Source organism: Peromyscus maniculatus, chromosome 1 (assembly GCF_049852395.1).
Source record: "Peromyscus maniculatus bairdii isolate BWxNUB_F1_BW_parent chromosome 1, HU_Pman_BW_mat_3.1, whole genome shotgun sequence".
Lineage (NCBI taxonomy): Eukaryota > Metazoa > Chordata > Mammalia > Rodentia > Cricetidae > Peromyscus > Peromyscus maniculatus.
In genome coordinates this window covers 177,026,831-177,050,805 of record NC_134852.1, presented here as the reverse complement: position 1 = coordinate 177,050,805, position 23,975 = coordinate 177,026,831, and the positions used below count along the sequence as shown (strand labels likewise).

General features: G+C 43.0%; 1 protein-coding gene across 1 annotated transcript in view; it reads right to left on the bottom strand.

Annotated features, from left to right (window-relative positions):
• The window catches only part of Dock8 (dedicator of cytokinesis 8), a 212,403-nt gene extending 191,306 nt beyond the window's left edge, over nucleotides 1-21,097 (bottom strand). Inside the window, exon 1 of the mRNA XM_042262086.2 lies at nucleotides 20,869-21,097. Within this exon, the coding sequence (XP_042118020.2) occupies nucleotides 20,869-20,921 (53 nt within the window). The 5' untranslated portion in view covers nucleotides 20,922-21,097. The remainder of the gene's footprint in view (nucleotides 1-20,868) is intronic.
• Nucleotides 21,098-23,975: the final 2,878 nt, after the last annotated feature.

Genomic DNA, 23,975 nt, shown 5'->3' with positions numbered 1-23,975 from the left:
CTACTGCTCTGGCTAGCCAGGTTGTTCCAGGAATTCCTGTCTCTGCCTCTGGGCATGGGATTACAGGAGGAGCACCACGTCCATCTAGCTTTTACTGGGAATCTGAACTTTGGTCCTTGTGTAGGCATAGCAAGTGCTTTGCTTCCTAACCATCTTCCCAGCTCCCAGATTAATCTTTTCAACACAAAAGCCAATTGCTTCTTACTTCTATTCCTCTTCACAATGTTGGGCTTTTACTACTGCCTCCAGGGCCTGAATCTAGAACTTTCACCTGCTTCTTCTCATCTCTGCTCAGCTCCTCCCCTTTACTCCACTCACATGCACTCCTGATTGTCTTCAGTGGTAGTCTGAATGTAATTGGCCCCCATAAGCTCGCAGGGAGTGGCACTGTGAGGAGGTGTGGCCTTATTGGAGGAAGTGTGTCACTGTGAAGGCAGGCTTTGAGGTCTCATATATGCTCAAGCCACACCCAGTGAGACAGACCACTTCCTGTTGCCTGTGCAAGATACAGAACTCTCAGTTACCTCTCCAGCACCATGTCTGCCTGCATGCCACCATGTCCCACCATGATGATAATAGACTGAACCTCTCAACTGTAAGCCAGCCCCAATTAAATGCTTTCCTTTATAAGAATTACTGTGGTCACGGTGTCTCTTCACAGTTATAGAAACCCTAAGTAAGACATCTTCCTGCACACTATACTGATTCCTGCACAATCTGGCCCAAAGATGATCTCTCAGATACTTTAACTTGGGCAGGCTGTCTAAAGTGTCCACACCTCATGTGCCCTTCCATACCTGTGAACAGCCTTTACTATAGCAGCTACATCCTTGTTTAGTTGATGTTTTGTTTCTTGTCTCCTCTTTGGAATATTTCTTCTTTTAAGACAGGAGCCTGATCTAGCTTATTCACAACTCCATCCATACTCAGAACAGTGCAAGGCGTAGAGTCAACACGCAGAAATGAGTGAGTGAATACATACTCAGTTGCTTCTCGAGTCCCACTGGTTCCCTTTCAATGTCTGCACATCAGACCCTTTCCTCATTCCACACAGCACTTCACATTGGAATGGCTTCAGCTCCCTCACGGCCACGTTCAGGAACTCCCCATTCTCACAGCGCTCACTATCCTTCCCACCTTACCTCTTCCCAGTGTCAGCCGCAGCTCTGCCCTGCAGAGCCTGGCCGAAACCTCACCTCTTTAGAGATGTGACCTTACACCCCAAAGCCACAGCCTCTCCCATTTGGGGTTCTACCCTTAACCTGCACCCAGCCTCATAGTCTAACCGTGTCCTATATTCTCTAACTTCCCATTTATGTTAACTTGCCCAATCCAGGAGATAGGTTGTTTTGTTTTTAAATCCCCTATATTGCCCAGAAAATTCATGGGCAATTAAAAAAAAAAAACTGTTGATCTGAATGAAAGTATCAGGTGGGGAAAAAGATAGAATGGATAAATTTGATTGCAGAATAGGTCAATTCAATTGCCCTTCTATGAGATACCGTGAAAAGTGATAGTGATTGGAATGAAAGGTATCAGTAGATGAAGCCAGCCAGGCATAATGGTAAAAGGAAGGTGACAGTCTTGTTTCTAGGAAGAACAGCTACCATGGGGGGGGGGGGACACAACACGGGACGACTGTGACATTTATATTAACTAGCAGGACATGGACTGCTGCTTTGCCAGTGGACTTTGAGCCTGTGTTGTCCTCACTAACACAAGGGAGAGAAACTCACTGTGCTGTAAATTAGTGCAGGATGGCTGGCACCTGCGGGACTCCAGCTTCCTCAGTCTGGGTCCAGCTGAGCAACCTCATGAGGAGTGCCTAGCTTCTGCTGAACATAGTTCTTCTACAGCAGAGACCTGATTATAGAGAGAGAGACCCAGTGCCCCAGTGAAGGCGTTTGCTCAGTGGGGAGCACAACAGTGCAGGGCAGCAAGGTGAGGCAGAATCCTTAGGAGAAAGCCTTTGTACCATAGTCATTCCTCTGAGGTTCTGTGGTCTGAGCTGTGGTGCATCAGATAGACCAGATGTCCAGAGCACGGGGGTGAGGTGGGGTGGGGAGGTGGGGGGCTGGGGGTAATGGTTCAGTTACACCAGCAAAACATTCAAACAGACTGCTAAGGGGACACCAGCCTTTTGCTAATCCACATACTTTTCTAAGTCCTAAGGCTTGCAGACAAACATCTTCATTCCATGCTTTTAAAAACATGCATTTAAAAATAAACATGTTATGGAGACTCAGATGCTTATCTCAAATGCATCACGGGATACAGTCAGCTGAGGGAGAAATAAAAAAGGTTCTTTAAAAATGTCCTGCCTGGTTGTTGCAGGAAATGAGTAATAAGACTATAATGTTAAGGACTGATTGGAAAATACTATTAGAATGCACATATTACGTAAACAACTGTTGTTCTTTATAGTTCCACATGAGTGGCACCAGACAAGTTATTCAGATGTAGCCATCTTTCTGAAATCACTTTCAGAACTTCTTTCAGCATTTGTTCTCAGTACAATTTGAGAAAGTACAGCCAAACAGATCCACAACTTTACAATTATTGCCCCTGGATTATACCTAAGGCTTCACACTTACTGAGCAAGAGTGCCACCATGGACTTATATCCCCCATTTCTCATCTTTAATTCAAGCTGATATTATCTAAATTAATGGGCCTGTTTGAATGTTAATGACCACACAAGATACACTGCTATGGATAAGCATGCATTAACACACACATACAGGACTCAAGTGTAACTTCCTCAGAGTGCTCACCTGAGGAAATGTGGGGGCCCTAATAAGGCCTTACTCAAGGTCAGAGAATCTGAACTTGCTTTACCTAGCAGGGCTGCATAATGGGATGACTGTCTATGGGAGTGGTTACCAGGTGTTTTGAAGGGTCTACAGTTGGCTGTACATTGTGTCTTTTGCCTCTCCTTGGTAGTGTATAAAACCCCATTAGAATAAAACTCTGGACAACTGGGTATTGACTCAGGGCCCTCCCGAAGCTAGCCTGTGTCTCTGTCTTTCTCATCATCTCCACCTATATTTCTATCTAATACTTTGTCATTTCTCTCTCCTTCCCCCAAGATCCCTTTGACAGATTGGAGGTGTTCTCCAACAAGGAAACAGAAGGGAGAGCAGAGACTTCACATTTATCACTAACACTCCCTTTTTCTAACTTAAAAATATCTAAAGCAAAAGTAGCAAGATGCTGATGCTCACAACTATTCATTTACAGCCAGAGGACTCTCAAATATTTGTGAATTTACAAAATTATCTGTATTTTCTATACTTTTGAACACTGGAAAAAATATTGAGTACATTCTCCCTCTGAGCAAAATGCTCTCATACCACTGACTTTGTTTTTAAGATGCAGTGTTCACTAATCTCTGCAAGTATTTCTAAAAGGATTTCCAGAAATGTTTTGGGTAATGCTACTGAAGCATCCCCAGGGGCATGACCCCAAGGTTGGCCCCTCTGCAGGCACAGCATGGCCAGGACACAGGCCAAAAGGCAAGAGAGGACTCCTCCCCTTCTGGTTCTTAATTTTGGTTAGCATCCTTGATCCTTGAAGACAAGGTCTATGAGTCATTTTTCCCTGTATTTCAGAGTCTAGCACAAAACTCAAAATATAATGTTCAACAAGACAGAATGAGTGAATGAATGACTGAACGAATGTATAAAACATCAAGCTACTTGGCCTAGGAATCACAAGTCTACTAAATAAAAAACATTTTCAAACAACATATTTTGATCATGTTTTTCCTTTTTCCTAATTACTCCCAGGTCTTCCCCACTTCCCTACCCATCCAACTTTATGCTCATCTCTATTTAAAAAAAGAAGCCAAAACAAAAGACAAGAAACACAACCCACACACATATACACACACACAAAAATAAACAAAAACAAACAAGCAGAAGACAAAAGGACAAAAAAATGTCAAAACAAAGCAGAATGAAACAAAAAGTCTACAAAAGTACCACTGAGTACATTTTGTGTTAGCCAACTACTCCTAGACATGGGCCCTGCCTTGATGTGCAGCTGATATACCTAATGAGACTCCACTGGAGAAAACTGATTTTTCTGTCTGCCAGAGGGTATCAATTGCAGATACCTTCTTGGTTAGGGGATGAGAACCCTTATTCCTTCCCCGTGGTCCTGTGCAGGTCTTGGGCACACTCTCACAATCTCTGTACGTTCATATGTCCATCTGCCCCCTGTGTCTGGAGAACACTGCTTCTCTGACGACAACCATCACCTTTGGCTCCTACAGTTTTTCTGCCTCCTATGGATCCCTTGATCCTTGAGAGGAGGGGTTTGATGAAGACATCCCATTTAATACTGGGTGCTCCAAAGTCTCTCTCCCTCTGCACATTGTCCAGTTATAGATTGCTGTATTAATTCCCACCTGCTGCAAGAAGAAGCCTCTCTGATGTAGGCTGAGGGAGGCACTGCTCTGTGGGTATAGAAATGCGTCATCAGGAGTCATTTGTTCCTTTAGCAGATTGCTAGTAGTAGGCTTTCCCCTAGACCTGTGACTATCTAGTCTCAGGTTCTTGACCACTTTGGCAGTGTCAGGTATAGCTTCCATTTCATGGAAATGGATTTTCCATGAATCCAATTCTCCTAATTGAAATTCCTAAATTAGGAAATCCTTAATTTACTAAATTAAAAAAAAAAGTATTTTAAATGGTTGGTTCCTCCCATAACATCTGTACCACTACTGCACCAGTACATCTTGTAGGCAGAACACTGTAGTAGGTCACAGGCTTTGTAGCTGGGAAATACTGCTATTACCTCTTTCCTCCAGTAGCATGCTGAGTAACTTTCAGCACCATGAACACTAATCAGTAGGGATGAAGCTCCTAGTTAGGCACCGGCCCAACTTTTTCATGTTTGATAACATAAGTGTTCTCCAGCAATACAGCCTTAACATCAAGTTGTAGAAAACAACCAATAGCCTTGGCAATAGGGTGTGATATCTGGGGTTTCCATGGAACTGCTTTGGCCAACAACTCAAAAAGATGTCGCTCATTCCCGGCACTGGAGGTTTTACTTGGTGGCATATAAGGTCTAATTGTGGCATTGTTTCCCCTATTATTTGATGACTCCATTCATATCCCCTTTCATACGTGTATATATTTTAGGAAGCTTCTATAATAGGTCTCTATAGGGTTTTTCAAATGGCCCCTAGTGTTAGTTGTCCCTCCCCATATTCTCTCCCATCCCCCTCCCCACTTAATCCTTCTATTCTAGTTTCTACTTTGTCTCTCCATAACAATATATTCTACTCTTGGGAGATCTTCTCCTCCCCACTAGTCCCTTATTAAACACTTAACCTCTGTGGTTATTCAAACTGTAGCACACATTTCAAAAACTTAAAAGCTAACATCTGCATGTAAGAGAAAACATACAATATTTGTCCTTTGGGGTCTGGTTACCTTACTCAGGATGATTTTTTTTCTAGCTTCATCCAGTTACCTACGAATTTCATTTTTCTTAACAGCTGGTTAGTATTTCATTGTATAAATGTACTACATTTTCATTATCCATTCATCAGTTGATGGATATCTATGGTGTCTGCAATTTCTGCCTATTGTAAACAGAGCAGCAATGACCATGGATGAGCAAGTATCTTTGCAGTAGGATGGAGAGTCTCTGGGTATAAGCCCCAGAGTGGTTTATTGGATCTTAAGGTAGATTGATTCCCAGCTCCCCGAGGAACTACCACACTGATTTCCATAGTGGTTGCACCAGTTTGGCAATAAATAAGTATTCCCCTTCCCCTGACTCTTACCAGCATGTGCTACTATTTATTTTATTGACCTTGGCCATTCTGACTGGCATAAGATAAACTTTAAAATAGTTATCATTTACATTTTCCTGATAGATAAGGTGTTGAACATTTCTATATTTTTTAGCTAGTTTATTTCTTTTGAGAACTCTGCTTAGTTCTTTACCCAATTTCTTGAGTCATTTATTTGTTTTTAGTTTAGTTTAGTTTTTTTTTTTTGGTTAGTTTTTTTTTTTTTAGTTCTATATATAGTCTAGATTCTAGTCCTCTGTCAACTGTATAATTGGTAAAGATCTTTTTCCATTCTGTAGGCTACCACCTTGTCCTAAAGATGGTGTCCTTTGCTGCACAGAAGCTTTTCAGCTTCATGAGGTCCATCAGTGTCCTGTTTAGAAAATCCTTTCCTGTGCCAATAAGTTTAAGCCTAGTTCTCACTTTTTCTTCTATCAAATTCAGGCTATCTGATATTATGTTGAAGTCCTTAATCTATTTGGAGTTTGGGTTAGGGTAGTAATAAATATATATCTATTTTCATTCTTTTACATGCAGCCATCCAGTTTGACCAGCAACATTTGTTGAGAATGCTGTATTTTTCTCCAGTGTGTATTTTTGGCTTCTTTGTCAAAAAAATCAGAAGTCAAGAGGTGTGTAGATTTCTGTCTGGGTCTTCCATTTGATTCCATTGATCAACGTGTCTATTTTCATGCTAAAACCATGCTGTTTTTATTCCATCTCTCTAGTACAACTTGAAATCTAGGATGGTGATACCTCCAGAAGTTCTTTTATTGTTCAGGATTATTTCAGCTATCTTGCATTTTTTGTGTGTTTCCATATGAAGTTGAAAATGATTGGTTTTTTTGTTTTTGTTTTTGTTTGTTTTCAATTTCTGTGAAGAACTGTGTTGTAATTTTGATGGGGATGGCATTGAATCTGCAGATTGTTTTTAGTAAGTGGCTGTTTTACAACATTAATCATACCCATCCATGAGCATGGGAGATCTTTCCATCTTCTAGTGTCTTCTTCACTTTCTTTCTTCTGTGTCTTAAAGTTTTTAATGTACAGTTTGCTTGTTTCTATTTCATTTAGTTAATCTCTTAGAAATAATCTCTGATTATTTCTTCCTGTCATTATAGAACTTTCAGGTGTTGCTAAGTTACTAATAGGATATCTCTCCAAATTTTTATGTAGGCACTTAGTGCTATGAACTTGCTCTTAGAATTGCTTTCATTGTGTCCCATAGATTTGGGTAAGTGTTTTTATTGTTATTCAATTCTAAAAAGGTTTTAATTTCCTTCTTGATTTCTGTCTTGACCTATTTTTCATTCAGTAATGAGTTCTGTTTTCACATGTTTGTATATTTTCTGCTATGTTGCTAATATCTAGCTTTAATCCATGGTGGTCAAATAGGATGTAGAATGTTATTTCAGTTTTCTTATTTTGTTGAATATAAGAAATTTATATTTGTGTCCAAGTATGTAATCAATTTTGTAGAAAGTTCTATGAGCTACTGAGAAAAAAGTATATTTTTTGTGCTTGTGTGAAATGTTCTATAGATTATCTGCTAGGTTCATTTGATTTATGACATTATTTAACTCCAGTATTTCTGTTTCGCTTTTGCTTGGATGACCTGTCTGTTAGCAAGAGTCAAGAATTGAAGTCAGACACTATCACTAGGTGAGGGTCAATATGTGATTTTAGCTGTGGTAGTTCGTCTTTCATGAATTTGGATGCCTTTATATTTGGTGCATAATCCTCTTGGTGGATTTTTTTCTTTGATGAACATGTAGTGTCCTTCCCTATCCCTTCTGATTATTTTTTGTTTGGTCTATTTTATCAGATATTAGAATAGCTACACATGCTTGCTTCAATGGTCCATTTACTTGGAATATCTTTTTCCATTTTTTTACCTTGAGGAAATGTATATCCTTGATGGTAAAGTGTGTCACTTAGATGTAGCAGAAAGAGGGATCCTTTTTCTAACCCAATCTGTTAGTCTATATCTTTTTTTTTTTTTTTGGTTTTTTTATTATTATTATTATTATTATTATTTTATAACACCATTCAGTTCAACATAATAGCCACAGAATCCCCTGTTCTCCCCCTCTCGCCCACCCCTCCCCCCAGCCCACCCCCCATTCCCACCTCCTCCAGATCAAGGTCTCCCCCGAGGACCGGGGTTGACCTGGTAGACTCAGTCCAGGCAGGTCCATTCCCCCCTCCCAGACCGAGCCAAGTGTCCCTGCATAAGTCCCAGGATTCAAACAGCCAACTCATGCAACGAGCCCAGGACCTGGCACCAATGCACAGCTGCCTCCCAAACAGATCAAGCCAAATGACTGTCTCACCCGTTCAGGTGGCCTGATCCAGTTGGGGGCCCCTCAGCCTTTGGTTCATAGATCCTGTGCTTCCATTCATTTGGTTATTTGTCCCGGTGCTTTATCCAACCTGGGTGAAGTCTATATCTTTTTATTGGAGGAATTGGGACCATTAATACTGAGAGTTAGGAATGAGCAGCTTTTTCTTATTCCTATTATGTTGTTGCTATGGTGTAGGACTCCCCCCTTTTGATTTTTTTGTCTGGGGTTACTTATTCCTTGTGTTTTCTTGGACATGGTTAACCTCTTAGACTGAAGTCTTCCTTGTGCTTTCTATAGAGCTGGGTTGGTAGAAATTGCTTAACTTTTGTTTTTTTTTACCATGGTATGCTTTTTCTTTCTCCATGACTGTGACTGAAAGCTTTGCTGAGTATATCAGTCTGGGCTGCCATCTGGGGTCTCTTAGCACTTGGACATCCATCCAAGCCCTTCCGGTTTTAGCGTCTCCATTGAGAAGTCAGGTGCTATTCTAATGGACCAGCCTTTAGATGTTATTTGGTCTTTTTTCCTTGCAGCTTTTACTATCCTCTCTTTGTTCTGTACTTTAGTACTTTGGTTATTATGTGTCATGGGGAATTTCTTTTCTGGTTCTGTCTATTTGGTGTTCTGCACACGTGTACCTTGATAGTCACCTCCTTCTTTAGATTGGGGAAATTTGCTTCTAGGATTTTGTTAAAAATAGTTTCTGTGCTGTTGACCTAGGTTTATTCTCCTTCCTCTGTACCTATTAATTGTAGATTTGGCCTTTTCATAGTGTCCCCGATTTCCTGACTGTTTTGTGCCTGGAGTTTTTTTAGATCTAACATTTTCTTTGACTGTGGCATCCCTTTCTTCTGTGTTGTCTTCAAGACCTGAAATTCTCCCTTCCATGTCTTGTAACATGTCTTTCAAACAACTGTTTGGTGTTTTAACAGTCTTCATTAAGGCATTTGTTTATAACTTCTTAAAGTCTCTTGAACATATTCAAAATTGGTACTTTGAAGTCCTGGTCTTGTGCTTCAGCTAAATTGCATTTCTCAGGGCTTTTTGCAACAGGATCACTGGCTTCTAGAGGAGGCATTTTGTCTGGACTGTCCGTGTTTGTGTTTTTGTACTGGGCTCTAGGCATCTGGAGTTAGGATGTTAGGTGGTTTTGCTGTACATATCTAGTCGTGTCTTTGTTGGAATGGTATTCCATTCTTGGGTTACTGTTGCCCACTAGTAGAGAGTGTTTCTGCAGGTCAGTCATTGACAGTGAAGAATGGAAATGGCTAAGAAAAGAAAGAGCTAGGGAGACCAGGGTCTACACCAACAGGGAGAGTCCCCAGGGAGGGGAGGTTGGGTGGCAGGAAGGGCTCTGGCAGGCAGGCAGGCTGCAGTAGAGTTAAGAGTCAGTCTAGAGAGATTGGAATGGAGGACAGGAAGGATAATGAATATTGTCTACCACTGTCTGAGATCATGTGGCCACTGGCGGGAGTCGCGGGGAGGGGGGGGGTTCCTGGTAGAAAGTGTTCTGCCTGGGTCTTCAGTAAGAGCCTCCTTTTTTATTTAAATCAAGAAATAAGAGAAAGATGGCTCAGCAGGTAAGCCTTTGCTGCCAAGTCTGACAACTTCATGATTCCCCAGGACCCCCATGGTGGTCCTCTGATCTCCATACATGTGCCATGGCACTAGAGTACTCATCCCCACCCCCATATACATGCACAGAAGCACAAAAAAATAGAGACATAAATGTAAAAGACAGAGAGAGAGGAGGGGAGAATGGAAGGGAATGGAAAGAGGGGTTCGGGAAGATGGTTCACTGAGTTGCCAGGCAAGGGTGAGGAGGGGAATTCTGACAGCCAGGACCCAGGTAGTGACTAGTAGGTATGGTGACCTTCCCCTAATGCCAATGTGTGGAAGGCAGAGACAAGGAATCCCCAGAGCAAGGTGGCTAGCTGGGCTAGCCAAAATGGCAAGCTCAGGGTTCAGTGAGAGACCTTTAAGACAGTGAGAAGAAAGTGACAGAAGCAGATTGACATCTGATGTCAACCCGAAGCCTACACACATATACACACACACCACATATACACACATACACACACATATACACACATATACACACACATATACACACACACATACACACACATACACACACACACACACACACACCACACACATACATACACACCACACACACACACACACCACACACACACACACACACACCACATATACACACATACACACGCATACACACACACATATACACACCACACACACACAGACAGACAGACACACACACACACACACATACGTACCCACAGACATGTGAACACACACACATACATACATATACACACATCACACATGTACCCACAGACATGTGACACACACACATACATACATATACACACATCACACATGTACCCACAGACATGTGACACACACAGACATATGCAAAAGCAAAAGAAGAGATGGAGGAGGAGGTTGTGGCTGATTACAGTTCTGCATTCCTTAATCTAGCTGTAGTTGGCTTTGTTGTTTTGGCCTCCATTGTGAGAGAACAAAGAAAGGAGAGACCAGGAAGCTTTAAGAGGTTTCTAAGCAGAGGGACATGTTTTGCCTCAAATTCCAAGCCCACGGGGAAAGGAACAGAAAAGCATGAAAAATCTCACATTCTCTATTCCTTCATCACATACAGTAAGTGATGCAATTTCAAACTTTATTTTGTGGTAGTTTTATTTAAAGGGGTTGAGGTTTATACATTTAAAGGAAGTATTGACTGAATTAAACAACAACAACCAAAAGAAAAAACAAAACAAAAAACACCAAAACCAAAAAAAAAAAAAAAAAAAAAAAAACCCACCCACAATTCAAGGCCCAGTTATTAGAGTTTGCAACAAAATCAATGAAGAAGTTGTTGGATTAGCCTGATAGTTGTATGATTCACCTACTTATTCAAAGAATAAAGTAGAAGGAAGGGGAAAAAAAGGTAAAAGTTAGTGACCATTATCATGGGTTGCACTTTAAGCAAAAAGTAGAAATGTATGACTGTTTTCACTGCTAAAAAAACAAATTCCTTGAGAGGTCACTCAGTGACCCAGGAGGGCAACTGAACAGGAGGTTAGAAACATTTAGGCAAGGAGTCAAAATTAGCAAATAAACACTTAAAAGAATGGTAAGCCCTTGGTTGGGGGTAGGGTGGGATTTGGATGCAGGGAAAGGAGCATTCTCAGGGCTAGAGGTGGGGGCAGAAAGTGATAAGCTCTTCTGGTAGTCAACATGGTCATCAAAAACCTGAAGAGCTAAACCTGGGAGATGGCTCAGTGGGTAAGGCCATGAAGACCTGAGTTTGGATGCCATCACCCACGTAAAAAGTTTGGCACGATTGCATGCCTCTGTAACCACAGCTCTCGACAACCAGCCTAACCAAAAACCAAAAACCTAGAGCATACCCAGTGTCCTTCTTGCTTCTGCGTGAATATATGGGCACATACACTGACATATGCTGTACATACATGCATACACTCACATAAAAAACAAACAAGCAATTCTACTACGAGAAATGTATATGGGAATGTTTGCAGAAGCACAGAAAACATGCTTTAGATTGTTCCATCAATCTCGCTGTTATTTTGCAAAAATGGAAATTACCTTAATGCCCAATAATAACTACTTCAGTAGATCATAATACACTTACATTATTTATAATATAGACCTACAATAATTGATATGGAGAATTGTTGACACATATTAAACTTAAAGATTATAATATAGCATGCATAAGATGATTTTGTACAAATTAGAAGGAAGTGTATCCAAATGTTAAGAATTATTATGAGTGATGGAAATGTGGGTATTTTTTTCCTTTTGGCTTACTACACTTTGCTATTTTACTTTTACTGTGCTTTTGCTTCAGAGGTTTTTAAATTCTACAAGGGAACAAGGGAATGTGGGCCAGGGAGATGGCTCAGCGAATAAAAGCACGTGCTTGCACAAGCCTGATAATGGATAACGCGTGTTCAGTAAAATGCCTGGAACCCAAGGAAAAAGCCAGATGCAGTGATGCACATCTGTAATCCCAGCACTCTCTCTGTGGTGAGATGGGAGGGAGAGGCAGGAAGAGCTAATGAACCAGCTAGCCTGGAGTACACTCCAGCAGAAACAAGACACACCCTGCCTTAGTAAGGAGGCAGATGAGAACTTGTAGTTGGGGTTTTTTGTTTTGTGTTTTTGTTTTGTTTTGTTTTTTTACTCTTTGGTCTTTGGGGACCTGCTCCCTACTCCCAAATAAATACACGGAGTCTTATCTTATTTATGAATTCCCAGTCTTAATTAGCTTGGCTTAATTCTAGCCAGTTTTTCTTAACTTAAATGATCCCAGATCTTCCTTTTGCCTCTGGTTTTCACCTTTGTTTATTCTATATCTCTTTCTTTCCTTCTTACTCCATGGCTGTCTGTGTTGCTGAGCAGCTGGCCCCTGGTGTCCTCTCCTTCTCACTCCTCCCTTCTCCTTCTATCTATTCTCTCTGCCTGGCAGCCCCACCTATCCCTCTCCTGCCTTGTTACTGGCCGCATTCAGCTCTCTATTAGACCAATTAAGTGTTTCAGGCAGGCAAAGTAACACAGCTTCACAGAGTTAAACAAATGCAACATAAAAGAATGCAACACATCTTTGCATCATTAAACAAATATTCCACAGCATAAATAAATGTAACACATCTTAAAATAATATTCCACAACAAGAACTGACTCCCAAAAGTTGTCCTCTGATTTCCGAATATACACACTCACACACAGTGTCTCTGTTCTTGCAATTTCTGTTCTCCCTTCCACTCCCTCACCCTTGGGTAATTACTTTATGGAGTTGCACTTGGGTACAAGCGTGTGTGTGTATGTGTGTGTGTGTGTGTGTGTGTGTGTGTGTGTGTGTGTGTATTTGCAATGATGACCCTCAATTAAAAGAATGGAGACCTGGAAGCTGGGCATGGTGGTGTATGCTTGTAACCCAAGCACTTGGGTGGATGAAGTATAAGGATCATCATGAACAAGCTAACAGCTAATAATAAGTCTAGATGCTTATAGGACCAGGAATAGTACATTTCTCTTGCTTTAACCTGTAATAAAATTGCCTATATTATTACTAAGTATCTAATTGTCTGCCATTGAAAAGACCCCAGTGGTCCTCCTTCTTAAGAGTTCTCCAGCAAGGAGACCAGCAGGCTCACCTCCTGCCTTTTTATGCACATGTGTTTATGACATCATCCCATGCCCTCTCTAGCTCTGTATGGAGAGCTGAGACAGGAGACCTGGTCTCTGAGCGCTACCTGTCCTTAGGGAGCCATATGACGCTGTGTTTCCACTCCATGGGCTCACAAGGAAGTAAACATTGCCTTCAGAAATGCATGGGGAGGGTCCTCTGCAAGACGGTTACTTGCTTTTAACCACTGTGGTGTCTTTCCAGCCCCAAGCTGCTGGTTTTCTTTAAACTTTATTTTATTAATTATTATTGTGTGTATGTATGTGTGAGTGAAGGGGTGCAGGCATGACCACCAGAGGTCAGTCCTTTCCTTCCACCTCCGTGTGGGTTCTGGGCATTAAACGCAAGTCACCAGGCTTGCACAGCAAGACCCTTTACCATTGAGCCGTCTCCCCACCCCTCTGTTTCCCTCTCTTTCCTTCTCCCTTCTTGCCTTCCTTGCTTCCCTTTCTTTTGTTTGTTCGTTTTTATTTCTTCAGTACTGGGCTTGGTCCACGCTGGACACGTGCTCTGCCACTGAGCCGTACCCTCAGCCCTCTTTTTACATTTTAGTTTGAGACAGGGTCTAAGTAGCAGAGGCTGCATTTGATCCTATGACCTTCCTGCCTCAGTCTCCTAAGTAGCTTGAATTACAGGTTGGTACCTTGGAGTTGTTCTTGAATGAAACCTGAATGTAACTTTATTCTTCTATAGCACCTGGTTTTTATCTTCCAGAAAAATCATCCTAATGACTGGTATGCCTAATGCTTTGTTCTACTTTAAAAAACTTGTAATTGTATTATTATCATGTGTGCATGCTGTGTGTGTGTATTATGTGTGCATGCTGTGTGTGTGTATTATTATCATGTGTGCATGCTGTGTGTGTATTACCATGTGTGCATGCTGTGTGTATTATTATCATGTATGCATGCTGTGTGTATGTTATTATTATCGTGTGTGTGTATTGTCATGTGTGCATGCTGTGTGTATGTATTATTATTGTGTGTGCATGCTGTGTGTATTATCATGTATGCATGTTGTGCGTATGTATTACCATGTGTGCATTCTGTGTATATTATTACCATGTATGCATGCTGTGTATTATTACCATGTGTGCATGCTGTATGTTTATTATTACCATGTGTGCATGCTGTGTGTATATTATTACCATGTGTGCATGCTGTGTGTGTATTATTACCATGTGTGCATGCTGTGTGTGTATTATTACCATGTGTACATGTGTGCATGCTGTATGTGTATTATTACCATGTGTGCATGCTGTGTGTGTATTATTACTATGTGTGCATGCTGTGTGTATATTATTACCATGTGTGCATGCTGTGTGTGTATTATTACCATGTGTGCATGCTGTGTGTGTATTGTTACCATGTGTGCATGCTGTGTGTGTGCATTATTACCATGTGTGCATGCTGTGTGTGTATTATTACCATGAGTGCATGCTGTGTGTGTATTATTACCATGTGTGCATGCTGTGTGTGTATGAATGTAGCTTGAGTTTTCCTGCCTTGCCCACAGTCAGGACAAATCTTTGTCACCCGCCAGTCCCACAGCCGCTCAGACCCAACCAAGTAAACACAGAGACTTATATTGCTTACAAACTGTATGGCCGTGGCAGGCTTCTTGCTAACTGTTCTTTTATCTTAAATTAACCATTTCCATAAATCTATACCTTGCCACGTGGCTGGTGGCTTACCGGCGTCTTCACATGCTGCTGGTCATGGCGGCGGCTGCAGTGTCTCTCCGCGTCAGCCTTCCACTTCCCAGAATTCTCCTCTCTCCTTGTCCCACCTACTTCCTGCCTGGCCACTGGCCAACCAGTATTTTATTTATTGACCAATCAGAGCAATTTGACATACAGACCATCCCACAGCATATGAATGTGGGTGCTTGCTGTGTTTGTATGTATTATTACCACGTGTGCATGCTGTGTGTGTTATGAATGAGGGTGCTTGCATTAACGGTGAATGTGTAAAGTTCAGAGGACAACCTTGGAGAACCAGATCTGTCTTTCCATCTAGGCTTCTAGGTGGTCACACAAGTGCTTTTGCCAGCAAAGCCATCTGAATGGCATGTCTTTCTCCTTTTTAGAAAATTTTAAAATTTTTGCTGTTTTATTTTCATTTTTATTCACAAATAATAACTACTTATTTATTGAGTATAGTGTGATACTTCAATATACATACAAGGTACACTAATCAAATCAATAATAAGCATTTTCAACTGTTATCATTTATTATAATTTTTATTTGAGATTCCATATATCATACAATAAAATATGATCACATCCACCCATTTCCCTCCTCCAACTCCCCTCATATTCTTTCAACATGTCCCCCTCCCAACTTCACGTCTTTTTTTTTCTTTTTTAGTTGCACTAAGTACAGTTCGTGTTGCTCATGTGTGCATGGTGTGGGGCCACCCATCTTCAAAACAGAATGATTCTCTCTGCTCCAGTGGCTCTCAGCTCCCGCTAGTTCCTCATTAGGGGGTGGGGACTGGAGAGCACCTCCCTCGCCGTGCTGGAATTTTGGCTGTCTGACACAGTGCTTGGTAGATAGTAAATACTGTTACTTCGTTATTTTAAAACAAGACCAAGACACATCATGATGTGGTGAGTAGGAGGGCGGGATTCTGGAGACAGACTGAGTAGAAATCCCAGCTCTGGCCTTAATTTGCTGAGTGAGATGGAAATTTACTTAACTTGTCTCAGTTCCATTTCCCCATTTATAAAATGGAGACAGTAATTGTTTCTAATTCATAGAGGTGGGTGAGTTATGATATAAACGTTTAGATCCACATCTGCCACATAGGAAGTGTGGTAGTTTGAATGAGAAATGTTCCCGACGAGCTTAGATATTTGAACACTTGATCCCTTGTTAGCAAATCTGTTTAGGGAGGTGGTGTAAGCTTGCTGGAGGAAGTATGCTTTGAAAGTTTAAGGCTGGGCGGGGGTGGCACTCGCCTTTAATCCCAGCACTCGGGAGGCAGAGGCAGGCGGATCTCTGTGAGTTTGAGGCCAGCCTGGTCTAAAGAGTGAGATCCAGCACAGGCACCAAAACTACGCAGAGAAACCCTGTCTGGGGGGTGGGGGTGGGGGGAGCAAGTTTAAGCTTTGCCTCACTTCCAGCCTGCTGGTTCTGCTTCATGTTTACAGTGGAAGATGTGATCGATCTCTGGGCTCCCTTCTCTGGCAGCTTGTAGCCATGTTGCCCCCTGCCTGCATTATAGACCCTCTCTCTGGAACATGAGCCAAATTAAATTCTTCCTTCCCTAAGTTGCTTTTGGTCATGGCATTTTGTCACAGCAACAGAGAAGTTGACTAATACAGTAAGAAAAAGTCATATTTTCTATTTCTTTCCATCTTGGATGTCCAGAAGGTCATGAATGTGCCCCCCCCACAACAGTTTATATATTTTCTTGATTTATCCAAAGTTCTTGTTTTACTTTAACATCTGATCAAGTTCTACACCTATTCTGTGTTTGAAAGAAACAAGTGGCTTGGTTGGTAAAGCACTTGCCTAGCACACATAAGGCCCTAGGTTTAATACCTAACACTGTATAAAAGGAAAAAGAAACCAAGGTATTGTTTAATGGATCTTCACATTATTACTAATAATTTCCTGGATCTATAAGGGCAGTAAATTTCAGTAATCAAAGAAGTTAATTAACAAGAGAATGCTCCTTGAAGGACTAATACATCTAATACAGCAGTTCCTAAAGTCCAAACACAAACATTATTTCGACAACGACAACCTAATTCAGATCTAGTCTCTCTTCTGCATGAAATCAGGGGAAAACTAAAATCAAGACAAATGCATATTGTTCACCAGAAAGTAAACTTTACTCTTCCAACTGAGAACAACTGAGGGGTAGTTTCATCTTCTATCGCTACAGAACCTGAGCTACAGGTTCTAAAGAAATGTTTCAGTATATACAAGGGATACAGTCACACGAGATGCTCCTAAGCATGTCCTACCTGATGACTTCCAGCACTTGAATCTAGGCTCATGAGAGCAGCAGAGAGCCAGAACAACCATGGGCAGACAGCTGCTGGCAGCCTTCTCGACTTCCTCTGGCTTTGGCCCTGTCTTTGCACTGGGCAAAGAGGTTTGCAGGAAGCCACAGAAATTTGAATGCACTGGGGAACATTTTTCACAGACTGTAAGACACTGCTCATTCCTTGGTGAGGCTGGGGCGCAGAGTCTAGCTCTTCGCAACTGTAATTTTTAGTATGTCAGATTGCAATATTTCATCGACAGAAAGAACAGTGGCTCTCATGACAAATATATTAAGGAATATCATTGTTAAATAAGAAGGTGAAAATATGAACTTGTACTAAAAAGTCCTAATGGCCATATTTCAACACTATCTTACTTTTGGAATTTGAGCTATTTTAAAAACTAACAGACACACATGTAAGGTAAAAGATTTTCTCCATGCTTGATACCACAAAACATCGTACTGTATACATACTATGCACTACCCAGAAACAGCACTGTCAATGCTATTACTGAAATGATTTCTTAAGGTTGATTCTTTGCTTTTAAAGGAAATTCTCAAAACACACGAATCAAAATAGCAGAGGCTTAATGAGGAGTGCTGTCCTAGGAGCAGTCTGTCGTCCTGACTGCCACTGTTGGCGGTGTGGCCTTTCACAAGTGACATGGCCTTGTGCAAGGACAGCTTCAGCGTTACTTTCCCTTCTCCTCCAGTTTCATTTCCCTCTCCAGGGTAAAACACCTCCAGCGTAGGGGAGGAAAGGGTTTATTTGGTTTACAACGTCAGGTCACAGTCCATCATTTTGGGGAAGTCAGGGCAGGAACTCAAGCAGCTAATCACACCCACAACCAAGCACAAAAGGAGCATATACACACTCTGGCTTGCTCAAGTCCGCTTTCTTCACTGAGCCACAGCTCTGGACCGAGTCCATGAAATGGTGCTGCCCGCCCCGGCTAGGTCTGCCTCCATCAATAGAGAATCTAACACAGCCATGCCCACAGGCAACCCCTCTGGAGACAGCCCGTCATTGCCACCTCTTCCCAGGTGATTCTGGATTGTGTCAAATTGACAATTAAAGCGGAATGCATCTTCTGTTCAAGATGACTTGAGTGCCCTAAGGTTTTCTGATAACACAACATCTGGAACACAATGTGTGATCTTTAAGTGGTGGGTTTTGATACCACTAGGCACATTTTCTTAATAATCCACCCTTCTGAAAGTGATGCCTGCCAAGCCCAGTGTAATTCTTGCACCCAATATACAGAAAGGTATAAAAGAGAACTCTAAAAACAGAAAAATGCAATTTATCCTCTTTCTGGAAGGTTAGAAAACATCTTCTATTTTTCTTTCCTACATGGGCACTTCCAGTCAATTAGAACAAACGTTCTGTTCCAATGAGTATGTCTGAGGTTCTCAGCACAGTATTGAATTATGTGAGAGACATCAGCCCCAAGGAAGCTCCAGGGGGCCACTGGCCTCCCCAAATCCACCCTCAAACGATCTCTGCCTAGAAAACCTCCAACTGCAGCTTTCCTTCTTAGGCTCTCGGAGATGTTGGTGTGAGAGATGGCAATGACCATGATGAAGCGAGCGGCACTGAGCTGCACCGAGCTGCACCGATGCAGCAGTTAACAGTTATTTAACATTTACTGGGAGCCAGGCATTGTCAGCACCCTGTCCCTACTCTACTCCACTTAATCCCCCTCACAGTCAGAAGAGGGAGAAACTCTGGTCGGATATCACGATTATCCCCACTGACACAACAGCCCGGGATGGTGGCGCACATCTGCAATCCCAGCAACTGGAAAGCTGAAGCAGGAGAACTTCTTGGAGTTCAGGGCCAGTTTGGGCTACAAAGTGAGACCTTGGAGAGACAGAGGGAAGCCGGGGGAGGGGTCAAAGCTGAGAAAGATTTAAAATGTGTATGCCCAATGTTATATAGTCAGTTTACAATAAACAGCCCATATGTGAGCAAATTTGATTGTACCCTGGCTCTCGGTTTTTCTAACACTTTTGTTTGGGTGATTGTTTTTGTTTGTTGCAAGATCTCTGTATGAAGCCTAGAATGGCATTCGACTTGTGATCTTGTTTCAACCTCCTGAGGGCTGGCATTATAGGCAGTCCACCACATCTGACTCAAGACCTTAATTCTTAACCCTTGAGTTACACCAACCCCTTAACTCCTTGCAAGAGTACCTCCAGGGTTAACTTAGGCCTGGGTCAGCCACTTGAGATCAGTATCACTCCACCTGAATCTCTCACATTCTTCCTGCCCTTGTTCCTGTTTCCTGGCTTGTTTCTTTCTCATGACAGAGACAAAGTAAGGAGAAGCAAGTAAGCAACCATGACATCCCCCCAAAACTCTTATGAATAGCCCTTACTGCCCCCGTGGAACCCAGATTCAGAAAAAAAAGCTCCAGTAGGAAGACTGCTATAATTTATGACTTTAGACTAGCACCCTTTAGTCTGCAAACATTTGTATACAGTCCACATTAATAATTAAACTCATTTGACAGATGAAATAAAGAGGTATGAGAAGTGGTTTGCTCGCAACTACACAGTGCAGCTCCATAGACCCTCTGAAGTCCTTAACGGCTCACTATTCAAGGACGGTGATTCCTAGTGGCTCAGGCTCCGCTCACTAGCAGCCCAAAGATGAACTTACTGTGAATCAACTTCCCACAGGCTCAACTGAAAAAAAAAAAAAAAAAGCCCAAAACAAAAACTGGAAATCTTCCCGAGGGCTGCCCTTCACAGTTCCACATTATCTTTTAGCCAGGCAGTCTTGATTTCCCAGGTCAAGGCAAATATGCCCCTGAATGCTGGTCAGCAGTTTTCAGTGGAGGAAGCGCTGCCACTCAAGTCTACTGAGAACTCTGAGCAGTCAACACATACAGATAGAGGCTGTACAACTCTGATTATAAATCGGAGATACCTGTGTCCTTCACTTTGCTGGCGCGCTCTAAGTCTTTAAATGTCAGCTCATTCCTTGTTGCTTATTTAAATGAAGAATTTTAAAAATCACTTTTTCCACTTCATTGCTGGCTCCCTTTGGACCAAGGAATAAAAATAGCGATGCCATCAGGAGCCAAAATCTTTTCTGGAAGGGGGGCGGGGTTGAAAGAGCCCTAACCCTGGCACGGACGGACGGGTCTGCTTCAAAGCAGAGCGGATTTCAACCACTTGCCTCTTTCCCCTTTTCCCCCAACTGGAAGGAAGGCGCAATTTGTAAGACAAGTCCTGGCGCGCGCCACCGCGCTCTGTGGCTCTGGGCTCGCACGGCGCTCTCCCGGCCCCGCCACCTGTCAGAACGGCGAGGGGCGGCTCGAGCCACGCGGGGTTGGGGAGGTGGCGCGCGAGGCTGCTCCGGGAAGCAGCCCGGGTGACTGAGGACAGTGGGGACGAGGCTGAGTCCCCGCGCGCTCGCCGCCGCCGCCTCGGGGACCCGCGCGCCCCGCCGCGGACTCGGCTTACCTGTTGATCTTGAGCGCGAAGGCGCGGCGCTCGGCGCTCGGCAGCGTGGCCATGGCGCGCGCGCGCGCGGCTCGACGGCCTCGGGGACTCGGCGGGGCGGCGGAGGGACGGGACCCAAACGCACAGCCGCTGCAGCGCCCGTCGCGCCCGCCACCAGCCTCATCTGTCAGTCGCGCCGGGAAACTTCCGCATTTCCACCTTGGCGGCGCGGCTCCCGGCGCGGGGAGGGGGGAGGGCCCTGCACCGCCGCCCACAGCGCCGCCCGGCCTGGCACGCACCGAGCGCTCGGCGAGGGCGTGGACGGCGCGCGGAACCGCGATCCGGATGCTCCGAGTCGCCGGCCGCAGGCGCGCGCTTCCCGCCGCTGACCCCGGGCGAAGAGGAACGCCGGCGGCTGAGCGGGGACCGCGAGCGCTGGCCGGAAACGCCGGCGGCCGGAGCCACTGGGCAACTGGGGCAGTGCGCCCAGTCCAGGAGCAGCCTGGGGCTCTGGAGGGGACTCCCGGAGGGTTGACGCCATCCCTGGGAGACAACAGTTTAAAAACAACACCGCAACTCCGTAAGACTCCCCGTCATTTTTTTTCCCAGCTGAATGCACACTATCAGGCATTGAACACTTTATTATAATATATCCATCGCAGGGATAAATATTATAAGCTATATGATTTTTCTTTCTACAACCTAAGATACCCCCCACCCCACCCCCCGAGGAAACACTACACACAGCGTTGAGATTCACCTGCATCTCAACTGAGTTCAGTTTCACTTGCAGAAACTTGACCAGACCAGCCCTGGCACACAGGCGAAATCTAGAAGAAGAAGAAAAGAAATTCCCAAAAGAGGAGGATGGAAAAAACGTGTGTCTATTTCAAGTCATTTCTCTTGGTCCAAGTTGTGCTGTGTGAACACTCTATGTGTCTCTACTTGTCAACTTGCCTTCGAAAATATGAAAGGGGTGTATTTTTGGTTCAAAGCTGTAGTGTCTAGATATGGAAGCCACAAGCCACATGTGGCTGCTGACCACTTGAATTTTTGGTTAGTCTGAAATGAGATGGGTTGGAAAATAAATACACATCGGGTTTCCAAGACAGTACAGAAAAAATAATGAAAAAATGTCTTAATAATAAATTTTTGTGTTGACTGCATGTTTAAAACGATCCTTTGGAATCTGATAAGTGAAGAAAAAAACATATTATTAAAGGTAATTTCACCTGTTTGTTTTTCCCTGTACTAAATATGGTCCGAATTAAGAAATACTTAGGCAGCTCACATTTGCTGGCACATTGCATTCTTACTGGGCAGCACTGGTCTAATACAACTTAATTTGTAACCTAATACTAAAATGCTGTGGACCATATGTTGTCTGTTCTTGGCAGCCTTCTTCCTCTGCTTTTGGATATGTAGGGAATTGAGGAAATCTTCAGGGCTGGTTAGGTAACTCTCCCCTCCCTTATACCAATGCCTTCAAGCACATAAGACAATGTGCATAGCATAAAAATATAGAAATTATCAAAACAGATCCTAAGAGAACATGTCTCTAATTAAATATATATATACATATATATATGTATCAAAGCAAAACCAACTATTAATTGTGACCTAAACCTGTAATCCCAGCTACTCAGAAGGCTGAGGCAAGAGGATCATAAAGTCAAGGCCTGCCTGTGGGACAAAGTGAGTGCAAGGCCACCGTGGCCAACTTCATAGACCAGTAGTAGTGGTAGAGTACTTGCCTAACATGCTCAAGGCTCTGGGTTCATTTCCAGTGCCAATTTCTTCCTCCCTCCCTTCCCCCTTCCTCCTCCTCCTCCTCCTCCTCCTCCTCCTCCTCCTCCTCCTCCTCCTCCTCCTTCTCTCTCTCTCTCTCTCTCTCTCTCTCTCTCTCTCTCTCTCTCTCTCTCTCTCTCTCTCACCAGGCTGGCCTTGATCTCACAGAGATCTGCCTGCCTCTGCCTCCAGAGTGCTGGGATTTCAGGTGTGCACCACCATGCCTAGCTCCAGTGTCTGTCAGTTTTTTTTAAAGGCCTTTGTTGGGGGAGTTCCAGCAGATTTCTGCAGCTGGTTTGAGTCTGGAGTGTTACACCTAGGTTTGATCTGCCTTTTGTGACTGCTACCTTTTGTCTTCTGTTTGAAGTATGTAAATCTGATTTGAGAGTTTCCTAGGGGTACAAAGCCTTATGTAAAACTTGATCGGGAGAGGACTGGCAAACTCAGTCTTTTAACTGAGAATTTGCATTTGGCATTGTCCCTTTGGGGACCTTAGATAAGAGGTCTTGGTATAGGAAATTGACTTGCTAAAAGTATGAATTGGATAACAATAAAAGGGTCCTTTGCTAAGCTACAGTGTGTCAGTCCTCAAAAGGCTGATCCCCTCAGCTGAAAAATGCTAAAATCCGTCCTTAGAGTGCCTCTGTGTCTTCTTTCTATGGACCAGCATGAACCCACACCAGATAGTGCCAATTTTTTAAAAGGCCTTAAAAAAAAAGAGCTGTTGTTTCTGACTTGCAAAGGTTTCCTAAAGCTATTTACTAAAATAGGATTTATGGGGGAAATATTTGGGTAGAAAAATATTAAAAGAATAATTATATAAATGCATCTTCAATCTGTAATCAATAAATAATCCATTGAGAAGTTTTTACCGGAGCCTTTGGTCCACTTACAGATGGACTTGTCTGGGTGTCTCTATGTTTATGGCATGAACTTCCACACAGAGCCAAAATATACTTGCTTCTACACAAACACGGGTAAAGTGTAATGAGAACATCTCAAATTTTCAGAATTTTCCATTAAGAAAACTTGTTTGAGATGGTCAGGAGAATAGCATGAAATATTACACCTTGCCTCACATTATACTATGTTCAACTTAGTATTTGATACCTAACCATGGAGGTTAGACCAGCATCGCTATCCATGTTGTTAATTCATACTTAAACATAACTCCAAATTTTCTTAACGGTTGCCTAACTCATCAAGAACGCGTTATCTGTGAAGTTAGCATAGCTTTATCTGCTCTTGAGCGGCTTCACGGTTCCCCAGCAAACTTCAGAAGCAGCCATCCAAGTGTCTTCCTTCTGAGTTCTCACTTCCTCTCTAGTTCCCTAATCTGA